Source organism: Eucalyptus grandis, chromosome 8, assembly GCF_016545825.1.
Source record: "Eucalyptus grandis isolate ANBG69807.140 chromosome 8, ASM1654582v1, whole genome shotgun sequence".
NCBI classification, from domain to species: domain Eukaryota; kingdom Viridiplantae; phylum Streptophyta; class Magnoliopsida; order Myrtales; family Myrtaceae; genus Eucalyptus; species Eucalyptus grandis.
In genome coordinates, this window is record NC_052619.1 from 37,581,357 (window position 1) to 37,596,713 (window position 15,357).

At 39.9% G+C, this 15,357-nt stretch overlaps 1 protein-coding gene across 1 annotated transcript; it reads right to left on the reverse strand.

The window, feature by feature from the left end:
- Window positions 1–5,281: 5,281 nt before the first annotated feature.
- Window positions 5,282–6,178, reverse strand: LOC104417125 (UPF0481 protein At3g47200-like). The gene has a single exon (XM_010028445.3). It carries the CDS (start codon window positions 6,176–6,178, stop codon window positions 5,282–5,284), a length of 897 nt encoding a protein of 298 aa, XP_010026747.2.
- Window positions 6,179–15,357: the final 9,179 nt, after the last annotated feature.

Sequence of the window (15,357 nt, forward strand, 5' to 3'; positions counted from 1 at the left end):
AGTTTTCCTTAGATCCTTGGTTTAATTACACTAATATTTTGCTTACAATGCCCAATTGGTAAAAGCATATACTTAAACTACTGAGTAACCATTTCATTTGTAGCTATTCATTTTGATAGCTTACCTAGACTGCGGTGGTGCTGTTTTGGGTTTTCTTTTGGTTGCTTAAGTCGAATTGGACAAAATTTTAGGATTCTTTGTTCGTGTTTTAATCTCTCTTGGTTCCTTGCCAAATGCGCAATTGTTGACCAAGATTGATCCAAATGTAGCTTTGCTTCAACTTAGTCGAGTGATTACAAATTCTAATTGTTCCAAATCCATTGTTGTTTATACTGTTAGTTGTTTTTTCTGATTCTGTTCACCCCCCTTTCTGGTGTTTTTCTTGCTCTTTGGTTATGCCCTCACAAGAGTGAGTGCCTTTTGCCTCGTCAAGATTCCTATGAAGAGTTTTTGGTTTGTGATTAGTATTTTGTTATCCTTCAATATGGCGTTTCTTACCTTTAAAAGTTGTGGTTCTTTTTCTTACATGCTTATCGGAAGAGATGGATTATATTTTGCATTGACAACCAAAACAAATGGTTAAACACCAAATAAATAAAAAAATGCCAAAAGCGGCGAGGGAGGAAGTGTCCTCTTCGTCGGATATAAATGAAGATTCAACTATCTCCTAGGAGCATACTAATCACATGAGAAGTGCCACATGGGGTTATTATACATATTTCATGTACATGTTTGCTTTTAAGACTTATTGGACCTGCTAACCTGTGGCTTCTAACCTGTGATGGATGTACTATCTGCTGATCATGTGATGTTGTTGCGTCATTGGGTGCATTATGCTTGGTTTGGTAGGAAGGAGAGATGTGTTGTGCAATTTGGAAATTTTTTATTACAAGGATGAATGCTTGGTGGACGTACTCTCTATTAAGTCTTTGTCTAGAGACTTTGAGCTAGTTCTAGTTTTGTTATTAAATGCATGAAATCAAATGTGCAGAGAAAGGAGGTGAAAAAACTTATGTCCTTGCTAATTGCGTATCTTGTTGGCTGACATGAATGAATGTGCTTTAGACCATCCTAATAGGAATTATACCTGCGTTTCTGTTATTTCATGTTGGTTGATTTCTATGAGAATTTAATGTTGTTTTGATAAGCCTTCCCATGGAACAATTGCTTCCCTCACTTGGGCTGTTTTGATAAAGCTGATGTTATGAACAGAGAATATAAATTAGGTAAGAAACCTATTTAGGTAAAGATCCTAAGTTGCCTCTAATCTCTATCAATATCTAATTTACAGCTAACAGAATAAAAACAAATCAGATAATATCACGTAATATAATCACGTAATATAATCAGGGAGAAATTCTAGAAGATTTCCTAATACATTCCAACAATATGAGGCTTGGAGAATTAAGAAAAAGGGACGAAGATGAATGAGTAGTAGAAAGCGAAGAAGTGCAGAGATGCCATCTCTTCTTCAGTCTTGAATAAATGATGAGATGCGCTTCGACCACCATTGGCTCTCTGAACGGTTCTATCCTTTGGAGATGAGAGACACAAACCTTATGTCCTTCTGCAACCAGATGAGAGAGACCTCTAACATCCTCCTTGAGAAGTTGGTGCACAATTTGACTTGGCCTAGTGGCATAATTTCTTTGGATGTGTACTAATTAGAACCTGTCTCTAAGCTTTAAACAGTTGAAAAGCTAGAATTGTTAGTGACAAGTGAGGTTTGCTATGGAGGATGCGGGGAGAGTCCAGATTGAGGTAAATAATATTTTATCCTTTGAAATAAAGAACGAGACGATATGTATCACAAGAGAGAGAATATGTATTACAAGAGAGAGATTTGAAATTCGGAAGAAGGCAGGAAAGTAATTTCGTGGCAGCCTTCTTCTTTATTATTATGGCGATTGTTGTGATTGTATTCAATCCGCCTAAAAAACTAGCCAAAGCAGATTTTATGCTTTTACATTTTCTTAATTTCGTTGACGTGGTACTTTAAACGTTAGTGGAAAAACTGGTGACCAAGAATTTAAACCTAAGTACTCTCTCACATGAGAATGCTACCTTTTAGCTTCACCATCCCTCTTTCGAAGGTTAATATGCATTTAATTAAACTGATTTAATCAAGAATTTAATACTTGTAGGATCCTACGATGTTGATCTGATCTCGACAACTTTAGAAGGATCCTACTTAGGATCCCGATCCTGACAACCTTTGTGTGTGCGCACTTGTGCATGTGTTCGACAGAGGTTGCCCAGCTTTAATATTTATTGTGCATTGTATGGTCTTAGTTATTTATTTGACATGAAAAATTTGGATCCACTTGCAAAATCTCTAATGGGTGACTCCAGAGTGAAACTACTTTTCTGTCGGGTAAATAGCTTTCACATGGAGCTTTTCTTCTCTATGTTGGCGTACATCTTGTTCCTGTGCTCATATTGCATGGATGGAGATTGAATGCAGAACATTAAGAGTGTAAGGGCAATTTTACAGTTTCTTCATTAGTTTGGTGTAAGATTGATCTCCAAATCATAATGGGCCTAAGAACCTTGAGTGTAGGATTAGCCTTTCTAATTTCAACCAAAAGTGTGGAAAGTTTGTCTTTGTTTGCTTCTATTCTAGAATCTTGGGGTTGCCTTTTCTTCATGGAATGTATATCTAGTATTTGTGCTCATCTTGCATGGATGGAGACTAACTGCAGAACATTAAGAAAGAGTAAGGGCAAATTTACAGTTCCTCATCGTTTGGTGTAAGATTGATCTCTGAGTATAATGGGCCTAAGAGCCTTAAGTGTAGGATCAACCTCTTAAATTTCAGCCAAAGAGTGGAAAGTTTCTTTGGTGCTTGTATTACAGAATCATGTGGGCTCCTTTCTTCAGATGGAATGAATATCTATTATTTGTGCTCATCTTGCATGGATGGGGACTGACTGCAGAACATTAGGAAAGAGTAAGGGCAATTTTACAGTTCCTCATCAGTTTGGTGTAAGATTGATCTATGAAACATGATGGGCCTAAGAGCCTTGATTGTAGGATCAACCTCTTTAATTTCAGCAAAAGAGTGGAAAATCTGTCTTTGTTGGCTTCTATTATGGAATCATGTGGCCTCCTTTTCTTCAGATGGAATGAGCAAGTGGTATTTGTTCTCCAACAGATTATATTCTCTTGAGACTTCAAGTTGTTCATTCTATCCATTGAGGGACCTTGACTAATTAATATACTATGTCGAGTAGTGTAGTATATGGATAACTTTTCCCTTTCAACTCTGTGATTGCATTGCTTCTTCCTAAATATATATATATATCCTTGGAAGCGAGCCATATTTTACCCTGCTTGTTTAAACTTCATGATACTTGAAGTCTTTAACATTAGCAAGAATCCTTAACATCCTTGGTTAATTTGAAATTTAGCTTTGTACCCACGATATGCCTCCCTTTCCATTTTTGTAGTTTTCCTTAGATCCTTGGATTAATTACACTAATATTTTGCCTACAATGCCCAATTGGTAAAAGCATGTACTTAAACTGCTGTGAGTAACCGTTTATTTTGCAGCTATTCATTTTAATAGCTTAGCTGGACCATAGTGATATTGTTTTGGGCTTTCTCTTGGTTGCTTAAGTCAAATTGGACAAAAATTTGGGATTCTTTGTTCGTGTTTTTTATCTTTCTTGATTCCTTGCCAAATCCGCAATTGTTGACCAAGATTGAATCAAATGGAGCTTTGCTTCAACTTGGGTGAGTGATTACGAGTTCTGATTGTTCCAAATCCATTGTTGTTTATGTTCTGTTGTTTTTTTTGATTCTGTTCACCCCCCTTTCTGTTGTTTTTTTCTTGCTCTTTGGTTATGCCCTTACAAGAGTGAGTGCCTTTTTGCCTCTTCAAGATTCCTGTGAAGATTTTTTGGTTTGTGATTGGTATTTTATTACCCTTCAATATTACGTTTCTTACCTTTAGAAGTTGTGGTTCTTCTTCTTACATGCTTATTGGAAGAGATGGATTATATTTTGCATTGACAACCAAAACAAATGGTCAAACACCAAAAAAAAAAAAACAAATGCCAATAGCGGCAAAGGAGGAAGTGTCTTCTTGGTCGGATATGAATGAAGATTCAACTAACTCCTATGAGCATACCAACCACATGAGAAGTGCCACATGGGGTTATTATATATATTTCATGTACATGTTTGCTTTTAAGACTTATTGGACCTGCTAACCTATGGCTTCTAACCTGTGATGGATGTACTATCTGCTGATCATGTGATGTTGTTGTGTCATTGGGTGCATTGTGCTTGGTTTGGTAGGAAGGAGAGATGTGTCATGCAATTTGGAAAATGTTGCTACAAGGATGAATGCTTGGTAAATGTACTATTTATTGAGTCTGTCTTTAGAGACTTTAAGCTAATTCTAGTTTTGTTATTAAATGCATGAAATCAAATGTGCAGAGAAATGAGGTGAATAAACTTACCTCCTTGCTAATTGCATATTTTGTTGGCTGACATGAATGAATGTGCTTTAGACCATCCTAATAGGAATTGTACCTGCCTTTCTGTTATAAATGTTGGTTGATTTCTATGAGAATTTAGTGTTGTTCCGATAAGGCTTCCCATGCAACAATTGTTTTCCTCACTTGGGCTGTTTTTAGACAAATTTATCAGCAAATTAAGGCTGACGTTATGAAGCTCATTGGTTTGCTGTTTTCTTGCAGAGTAGCATGGCCTTTATATTAATGCAAGTATAGCTGATCAGGACACAGTCCAACGGCTGATTTTGCTTTTCGGAGTATCCTTCCTGATTCAGAGGTTGATGATAATTTCATTTGGAGAACTTCTCCTACTATTGATGTGGATTCCATCAAATCGTTGAGCGATATGAAGCTGCTTGGTATTCCTTTTAGTTGTAGTCCAAGTTGAATTGTAACTCTCTTTTTAGGTCAAGTGTGATCAGAGAACTAGTGGGATATTTTTGTGAGAAGAGGCTTCGTAGGGTGATCCTACCATATCTATTGTAATCATCTAAGTTGATTGTACTTCTTTCTTCTTTTCTTTTTAAACCATGTACCAACTCGGTTGCTAGTGTCCTGTTGCTTTTCTGTTGTAATCATCTAGTTCCAAATGAAGAGATATTTGTGGACCTCATTTAAAGCATAAATACTTTTTCACTATCTTTCTTTAAGCACATGTGGTTCATCCTCGTTGGAAAACCAAGATAATACCATTGGCTATAGAGCACAAGTATATGGTCCAGGGGAACTATATGAACCAGCATTGATCACATTTAACTTTACTTTGTGTAAGAAGGAATAGTAAATAGAGTTTGTGCTACTGTGAGCAGGAGCAACACGATGGCTGCGAGAACGGACAAAGAAGCCCAAGGACTATGGAAATATTTCCTCCTCAGTTTCGCCATCCAGACATTCATCCTCTTGTTGCAATGTGCATTCACATTTTGGAAGATCTCGGAGTAATAGGAATCGGATATAGCGACATGGTCACCAATCTTGTTGAACATTTGCACAACAACCTCGTCATTGCCCAAGTAGTTCTTAACAATCCCTGCACGGCGAAGCACCTCGACGTCCTTTGAAGAGTTTATGAGGCAATCCATGAAGGTCACATAATCCGTGAAGGAGTTGATGTCTCTGCTTTGATGATGCTGCTCGTATGCGATCAGGTTTCGAAACTTTGATTCGGTGTCGTCCTCTACATACAAGACCGGTAACTCGAGTGTCCCGTTCTTGAAGTTGATATCACTCAATTGGCCCCCTTGCACGGCCCTAAACCTTACTCCTGACTCCCTTAGCTCAATCGCCGAGGGCATGACTGGTATGTAGTTTAGCTCAGGCGTTTCAGGCAAGCCAGAAGTGCACCATGCGTGATATAGATGCAGGAGATGTTCCCTCTTGCCAATCGTCCAATTTTGGCCGGGGCCTCCTAGTTCAAAATGGAAGTACATGGCGGCGACTTCGCTGAACTCATGATGCTCATCCGGACCTTTAATCAGGTCATAGAGCTTGCTCAAGACGAAAAGTGGGAGTTGGTTCTCTAGCAACAGTAAATCGCGTCTAATGTTGTCTGTAATCCCACATCCATGAATAACCGGGTCGTCTTTGCCTGTCGGTATCTTCATATTGTACTTACGGAACAACTCAACGATGAAACAGCCATCAATGAGCATCATCGCAAGAAACTTTTCATGGGAGAGGTCGATGGTGTCTGCATAGCAATTACGTGCCTGCTGTTCCAGTTCCCTGAGTGTTAGGAATAATAGATCCCCGAAAACCGGATTCGACACTAAATCGAACCCCTAAATCAATGCGGAAGACGAAACCCGGGAAAAACACGTATCACCGATCGTAAAGCACACCACGGATTCGAGCATACCTTGTTAGTCATAGATTAGACATCGACACCGGTAAGAGGAAGAGAAACTTGGCCCTGTTCGATCCGATGAAGAAATTTCGCCTTTTGCGCTTCACTGTTTCCTTTTGGGAGAGAAAGCGAGAGAGAGAGAGAGAGAGTGAGAAGAAAAAGACATACGTTTATTTTCTTTTTTCAACCAAAGTGTCATCTCTCTCTCTCCTCCCTTTTATACCTTCCCCCATCCACGGGCCCTATTCCCGCGGGCCGGGCTTTTTGGGCCCAACTTGGGCGGACGGGCCTTGAGCCCATTACATATAAACCATCATCTCCCACTCGCACATGGTGGGCCGAACAGGATTCTCTTTACCTCTCTTCAACATTCATAACGGTGAATAATATGTGCGACCAGCATACTTTTAGAGCTCGTTGCTATACATCTGTTAGGAATATATAGCAGCTCATAATGGAAGTCACACTCCGAGTAGATTTAGTATGCAGTACCCTAGATCGATCGATCACATTTTATATCTCTCTTGATCTCTTTTAAACATGATATATATATATATATATATATATATATATATTGTATTCATAATTATAATTATCACAAAGACAATCATAATTGGTCGATCAGTGAATACAAAACTATAATGTGATTCCCCAAAATCGATCTTCCTCTTTCCTTCAAACTCTCAATTTCAGTTCAGCTTGCTTTTCTAGAAATGTCCCATTAGATCGAATCAACTCATGACCATTGGCAACATTCTAAGATAGCAAACACTAAATAGAAACCTTGAGAATAAGTAAAAGTCATGAGGGCACTAAAATTGAGGAACTCTTTTCCTCAAGAGTCTCACACGTCATAAAAGTTGAGATCAAACCTTTTTGCCACTCTTATTGGTCGGCTCATGCATACGTAGTATGAAATACGTATTACGGTATTAACTCATTTCCCATGGAGCGTATGTCTACACCTTTCAATACCATACAGATGATAGTTCAGACATACCCAATGTCTAACTTGAGTTCACGTATCTACTCATTTACAAAATTCATCAAAACTCACATCTGGCATCTTAGACAGATAAAGTAAAATATGTGGGGTATTTTACTTTTGGACATAGTAAGTATTATGTCCTCATCTTAACACTTAGTTAAGGTGACATACGTATTTTAAGCTTGAGCTCTCGATTATCACCTAGATAATAAGCTTAAAAACAGTCTCATCTCTATTTATCACACAGTAAATAGAGGCGATTACCCATGTGAGTGGGCTAATCTTTTATCTGTCCGACATACTTTCTCAACATAAAGTAATGCACTGAGCATTAAGATGCATAAAGGTCAAACAAAGATTCATAGGCATTAATAATAAAACAACACTAGTTCATAAATGTGAACAACTCAGGGAAATTACAATCCAGTACATCAGACTCTACGCAATCCTAGAGATTTTACATGACCACAAAACACATCTCTAGGTATTGGCTTTGTCATAGGATCTGCTACCATTCTATGCGTAGATATGTACTGTAAGTTCACATCCTTTTGTACAACCATATCTTTTACAAAGTTATACTTTGTATCTATATGTTTGGTCTTACCATGATACTTTGGATCTTTGGTGTATGCTATAGCTGCTTGGCTATCACAGTTAACCAATAATTGATTTGCAGCTTTCTCAATAACACCTAAATGATCAAAGAATCTCTTAAGCCAAACTGCTTCTTGTACTACTGCTGATAATGCCACGAACTTAGCTTCCATCGTGGATAAGGCTATGTACGTTTGCTTCTTACTACTCCATGATATGGCGCCATTGCTCAGTAAGAAAACAAATCTTGAGGTAGATTTTCTTTCATCTAAATCTCTTCCCCAATCAGCATCTGAATAGCCTTCAAGTCGCAGATCCTTTCCTTGGTAATTCAACTTGAAATCAGCTAGTTCCTTCGATACCTCGGTACTCTCTTAACGGCCTTCCAATGTCTTGGACTGGATTAGATTGGTATCTACTCACCATTCCAACTGCAAAACATATGTCGGGTCTCATACACATCATAGCGTACATCAAGCTCCCAACAGCACTAGCATAAGGAACATGTTTCATTTGTTCCTTCTCTTGTGGAGTCCTTGGACACAGTCTATGGCTCAATCCTTCACCTTTTGCAATAGGAGTGTCTATGGGTTTACAATCTTGCATACGAAATCGTTCAAGAACCTTATTTATATAGGTTTCTTGTGAAAGAGACAATGATCTCTTCGAACGATCTCTTGAAATCTTAACTCCAAGAATGTATGCAGCCTCACCCATGTCCTTTATCTCAAAGTTGGAAGACAACCAACTCTTGACAGTCTTAACAAACTCCATATTGCTTCCGGCAATTAGTATATCATCAACATATAATGATATGATCACAAATTGATCCTTGGATCTTTTGATATATACACAATGATCCTCATCAATCATCGTAAAATCATATGCCATTATGGCATTATGAAAACGTATATACCATTGTCTTGATGATCGCTTAAGATCATATATCGACCTCAAAAGTCGACATACTTTTTCTTCTTGGCCTTTCACTATGAAACCAGCGAGGTTGTTCCATATATATTTCTTCATCTAATTCTCCATTGAGGAAAGCAGTCTTTACATCCATTTGATGTAACTCAAGATCCAGACTAGCCACTATTGCCAGAATAATGCGAATCGAGGTAAATCTCACTACAGGAGAAAATGTATCTTCACAATCAATTCCTTCCTGTTGATTATACCCCTTCGCCACAAGGCGAGCCTTATGCCTTTCAATCGAGCCTTATTCATTCGCTTTATTTTGAGAACCCACTTGTTCCCAATAGTTCTGCGTCCTTGTGGAAGATCAACCAGTTCCTAAACTTGGTTTGATTTCATTGACTCCATTTCCTCTTCCATTGCATTAATCCATTTTTCCTTACTAGGGCAATTCAGAGCCTCATTAATATTTCTTGGCTCATCCTCATCTTGTGGAGCAACCATAAAAGTTTCCCCTTCAATGTCAAAACGTCGACGGGGAATACTTTGACGACTTGTTCGCCGTATGGGAGATTATATACTTTGCATATCATCCCCCATCATGCTCCCACTTGGATAATGTAATGATGATGTCGTCTCATCATGTGGTTGCAATTGAGAATGAGTTGAATTTAATTCATCACTTCTCATATTACTCCTACTTGGACGAACTCCACTAACATCATTATCCCGATCCAAGGTCTCAAATAGGGAACAATCTTCCCTATTTCGCCCTTCTTAGGAAATTCATCCTCTAAGAATGTGACATCTCGTGATTCAAACTCAGTTATACTTCCACTTTCCTGCTCACCTATGAACACATATCCTTTCGAGTGTTCGAGTACCTTATGAAAATACTCTTCTTTCCTCTCGGGGACCCAATTTCCCAAATTTGTGAGAGGACTCATGTGTATAGGCGGCACAACCCTATGGCTTAAGAAAACTTAAGTCCGGTTTTCTACATGTCCATAACTCATATGGAGTGGAAGTAACTGATTTGGAAGGCACATGGTTAAGTATATAGGCAGCAGTTAACAACGCATCACTCCAAAAGGTAATAGGTAAGTTAGCATGTGCCATCATGGACTTAACCATTTCCAGTAAGGTTATGTTTCTTCTCTCTGCAACACCATTTTGTTGAGGAGTATATGGAATAGACAACTGTCTTTCTATTCCTTTTTCATCACATAATTTTCTGAACTCATCAGATAAATATTCTCGACCTCGATCGGATCTCAATGCTTTTATTTTCTTGTCTAATTGATTCTCTACCAGGTTCATAAACCTTTTAAAACAACTTATTGCTTCAGATTTATGAGAAATCAAATAGACATCCAAATCAAGTATAATCATCAATAAAAGTGATGAAATAAACAGCCACATGCCTTCCTTTCACATTCATTGGACCACAGACACCAGAATGGATTAAATGCAGAGGAAATTCAGCTCTTTTTCCTTTTCCAAATGGTTTCCTTGTCGTTTTCCCTTCTAAGCAATGCTTACATATGGACAAATCGACTTTTTCAATATTGCCCAACAAGCCCTCTTTGGCTAGTCTATTCATATGCTATTGGCCAATGTGACCAAGTCTAGCATGCCACACATTCACATCATTATCATATTTATTAGGAGACGTGAGAAGGGAATAACAAACATTAGCATTAACATAATCAATATCTAATACAATAAAACCATCCAGAAAATAACCATAACCATAGTAATTTGTATCCAAAAACAAATTCACACCTCTACTATAGAAGTTCATATTAAAACCTAATTTAACCAACACTAATACAGACACTAAATTCCGACGAATCTCCGGAGCATACAAAACATCATGAAGGAAAAAAGTGCGTCCACCACGCATATTCAGTTGGCATGTGCCAATTCCTTTCACTTCAGCTCTGGAGTTGTTTCCCACATAGATCCACTTAGTTCCAGTTGGTACTCATCGAAATTCCACGAAGGATCCTTTATCCTTCGCTACATGGTCCTTCACTCATGAATCCACAGTCCACAAAAGATTAGACTCAGTTAAGAACACAGAACTCGACACATAAGCAAAGTTCTGAAAAGTACAAGGTGTGCATACCTTCTTTGGCTCACGACAGTCGCGAGCATAGTGACCCTTCTTGTCACAGTTGTAGCATTTCACCCTTGCAAGCTTATTCATGCGAGGACGCTTTCCTCTTTCATGTTGGTTAAACTTGGGTTTCTTCCCTAAAGGACCTTCTTCCTTGCCTTTCCCTTTATCAAACCAATTAGGGCGCTTGCGCTTGGAGCTCGAAGCTCCATTTGAGCTAGAACTAGCATGATAGAGTTCAGCATCCGGCTTAGCCGCCAAGAGGCGGTCCTCTTCCAGCTCAAGATAACGCATTGCATCCTCGAAGGTTTTAATATTTTCATTATGAGTCAGGTGCACCTTCATATGCTCCCAACTCGAGGCAAGGAACGAATCACTTTGCTTGCACTGCTGCTCATCGTGATGACATGGCCAGCATCTTTCAGCTCATTTATCATGTTTGACATCTTTCTAAGATGTTGCTTCATGGTCTGACCATGAGGCTTCTTATAGGAGTCAAACCTAATAGTGAGCTGTCTCAGTCTGGTCACCGAAGTATGACCAAATCTAGCTGCCAATGCCTCCCACATTTCCTTGGCATTATCAAAACGCCTAAACTCTCGCATGACGTCATTTTCCATGCTGCTCAGTAACGTGATGCGAGCAAGAGAGTTCTTTCGTTTCCATGCAGCAAAAGCTTCCTTATCTCTTTTGTGCTGTGCAGTATTTCCTTCTTCAGGTTCTACCATGGTCAGGTTAGGAGCCTCAAGTGCTTCTTGCTCTTCCAACACATATTGGATTTTCATGTGCCATATCTCATAGTTGTCACCATTGAGCTTTTCACCTTTGTTCAGCTCGGCAACTATGCTCTTCGTGGCTGAAGCCATTAATCTGAACACATCAGACATATATGCACGAATTATTAATGCCTATCATTTATGCATTCCTATTTGCATAGACCCATCATATTAATGAATAATTTCAAGTAAGGCTTCAGAATCAAAAGGTCACTATGTTTCCAATCATCCTCCAAAAAATCATAACTTAAAACTATTATTAATATGATTGTCTTATGCAAAATCAATTCTATGAAGTTACAAAAAACTTCTAAAACTACCCACAGCTAATTACCCACAGCAACCAGCAATAACATAAAGCAACATATAATAGACATCCAATAAAACAATAATGCTTTCAATTAACACAATTAGGTAGTAAACAATACATAAGATGTCCACAAAGCACACTTAACTAAGATCAGCCAATACAACTAACACCAAGTCAGCACACGAACTGGGAAGGATCATCTTTTGTTCAATTTCTTGATCTTTTCCCATGTAACAATGCAGTAATTTTCATTTACAAAATCCATCACAATTTTCTTATATGAAACAGCTCCGTTGACATCCCATATACGATTCAACACATCTTGCCATTCAGGTGGAAGAGTGTTTATGAAAAATCGCACCATCTCTGACTGTGGCATAGGACGACCATTCCATATGACCTGTTGAATCTTTCCATTAACCTCAAGGACATGATCAATTAAGTCTCCACTCTCCCATCGATGATCAGTCAGCTCAGCTATCAACTTAGACAGCCTATCCTTTTGTTCATCGGTAACTGCGCGAATAGGTGTGCGCAACCTCAAGGGAGGCATTGTTCGTGCAACAAATGTAGAACTGTTCCCGCAACAAATGCAGAACAAATAAGGGATCACAAATAATCCACATAGACTTAATTGAAAAAAAAAAAACACATTCTTTTCCCTTTTTTTTTTGGGTCAACGGTCAGGTCGTCGGACTAGTCGGACCGGATCGAGCGAACCGACGGCACGTGCCGCACGCGTGCGCGGGCTGACGTCACGCAGACGTCAGCCGGCACGTGCCGCGTGCGTGCCGGCGTCCGCAGTTCGGGTCGGGTCGAGTCGCCGGTCGGGTCGCCAGCCGGTGACCGCCCGGCGAACCGTCTTCGTGCTGACATCATCGATGACGTCACCCCATCGATTTGCCCGGCCGTTGGGTGACGTCATGCTGACGTCAGCACGCGTCGGTCCATGGATCGGCGCATGCCGGTTCGTCAGCCGGTGGCGAGCACATGCCGGTTCGCCAACCGGCGCGTGTGTCGCACGCGTTGGGCGAGCCTGCGCTTCCGGGCGCGTCGCGCCCACGCGCATCGGCTTCTGGCCGCGCGTGTGGGCGCGTGCGGCGTCTCCCGGCGGCGCTTGACGTATCGCCAGACTCGTCTCGACGTCGCCTTTCTTCCTATGCCATTAGAATTCGATTTTGACTTAGGAAAACTCGGAAAAATGGCCGAACAGCGCTCGGGTGTCGGGATTTCTCGCCCCGATCGGTACGGCCAAATTGCTTTTGCGAAAAATCAATCAAAAAACGTCAAACAGGTCGGGAAAAACGTGAACTAGGGCTCTAATACCAATGTTGGGAGTAACGGATCCCCGAAAACTGGATTCGACACTAAATCGAACCCCTAAATCAATGCGGAAGACGAAGCCCGGGAAAAACACGTATCACCGATCGTAAAGCACACCACGGATTCGAGCGTACCTTGTTAGCCACAGATTAGACACCAACGCCGGTAAGAGGAAGAGAAACTTGGCCCTGTTCGATCCGATGAAGCAATTTTGCCTTTTGTGCTTCACTGTTTCCTTTTGGGAGAGAAAGCGAGAGAGAGAGAGCGAGAGAAGAAAAAGACGTACGTTTATTTTCTTTTTTCAACCGGTGTCATCTCTCTCTCTCCTCCCTTTTATACCTTCCCCCATCCACGGGCCCTATTCCCATGGGCTGGGCTTTTTGGGCCCAACTTGGGCGGACGGGCCTTGAGCCCATTACATATAAACCATCACTGAGAGTCGGCATATACCCGTCGACGCTCTCCTCCTTTCTCCTCTTAAGCAATTGCTGCAGGTATCGCAGCTTTTGGACCTCCATGAATTTGAACTTGTCATTTCCATAGTGATAAGGGCCGATGGCTAGAATCTCTGGGTCATAGGCTTTCTTGTTGACTTCACGCAGTTGATGACGAACCCTAAATATACTATGCTTTGGCGAAGTGGGAGGCATACTGCGAAGCATACTCTCGATGTGGATTGAGACATGATCTTGCACCATGGGATGGTCATAGATCCCAGCATGCTGTATTGGCTACAACATAATTAATGTGATAATAAGGACAGAGTAAAGCAAGATGATGGTTTTTCATGTTCTTAAAATAGTACTTCATGTGCTTCCCTTTCTTTAAGATCTCCAAACATCTCCTCCCCCAAAAAAACCCCGCCCCAGCAGGGCGCCGACCTTGAAAAAAAAAAAAACTAATTTCCAAATACATTTTCAGGACAAATTCTGCATTTCCGTGTGATTATTAATGGAAAATGCTGACTAAGCACCGAAATTGAACATGTGGAGCTGGCATCGAATTTAAACAAATCAATATATTAGGAAAAATTACAAAGATCTAACAGTAGATGATCAAAAAAGGGAAGGGAAATTCATGGTGACTTACTCGATTGAATTGGTGATTTCTCATTCTTCTCGCCAAGCTAGACCAATTCTTCTCTTGTTCGTGGGATTGTGTATTCAGTGATATGGGTATAGATAAAATGAGACTTTGTCAAACATCAACCTTTAAAACGAAATACAAACATGTTTTACTTGAGACCCCACAAAAGAAAACACACTTTCATTTCATCTCTTTTTTTTTTTTTGGTAAAGCACTTTCATTCATCTCTTTTGGCCTTGGTCGTCAACAATTCTGAAGATGGAAGTTACTTCAATGAACTCAAGGCTCTTCGAAGTTGATGAAGAGGCAAAAGGCTAAGAAAGACATAAGAAAACATTAGAAAGTGAATTTAGGAGAACGACGTATGAAGTCTTCCACAAGTTGCAGTTTACTATCCGAAAAATTCACCATTCCAAAATTCTCCATGAATTTTTTTTTTTTAACATTTGTAAAGAATCCTACATTCTACTATAGGAGTCTCAAAATGGATCATGAGTCCACTTTTTGACTCATATTTTATCTATATGAGTTGCATATAGGTCAAAGATTTTTGAAAATCAAGCTAAAACCGGATCCAAAAATTAAATCTGATTTAAATCGGTAAAAAATAGACCAGAACTCATGACGAATTTTTGATCCATTTAAAATATTAGAAGGCCCACTTAACAGAAGTGTAGGGAAGATGACGACCCATTTTCATCATCCTCGTTGATGACCTAAAGCTTCCTCGATGCAAGCAACCGGCTGCCCGTCTCCGCCACTCACCTCCGTGCCGCCTCTGTCACATTCTCCTCACTTAGGTCTAATCTAAGTAGTCCAAGGACTACCTGCAATGTGGGGGAGAAAGAGAGAGAGAGCATGTGGGTAT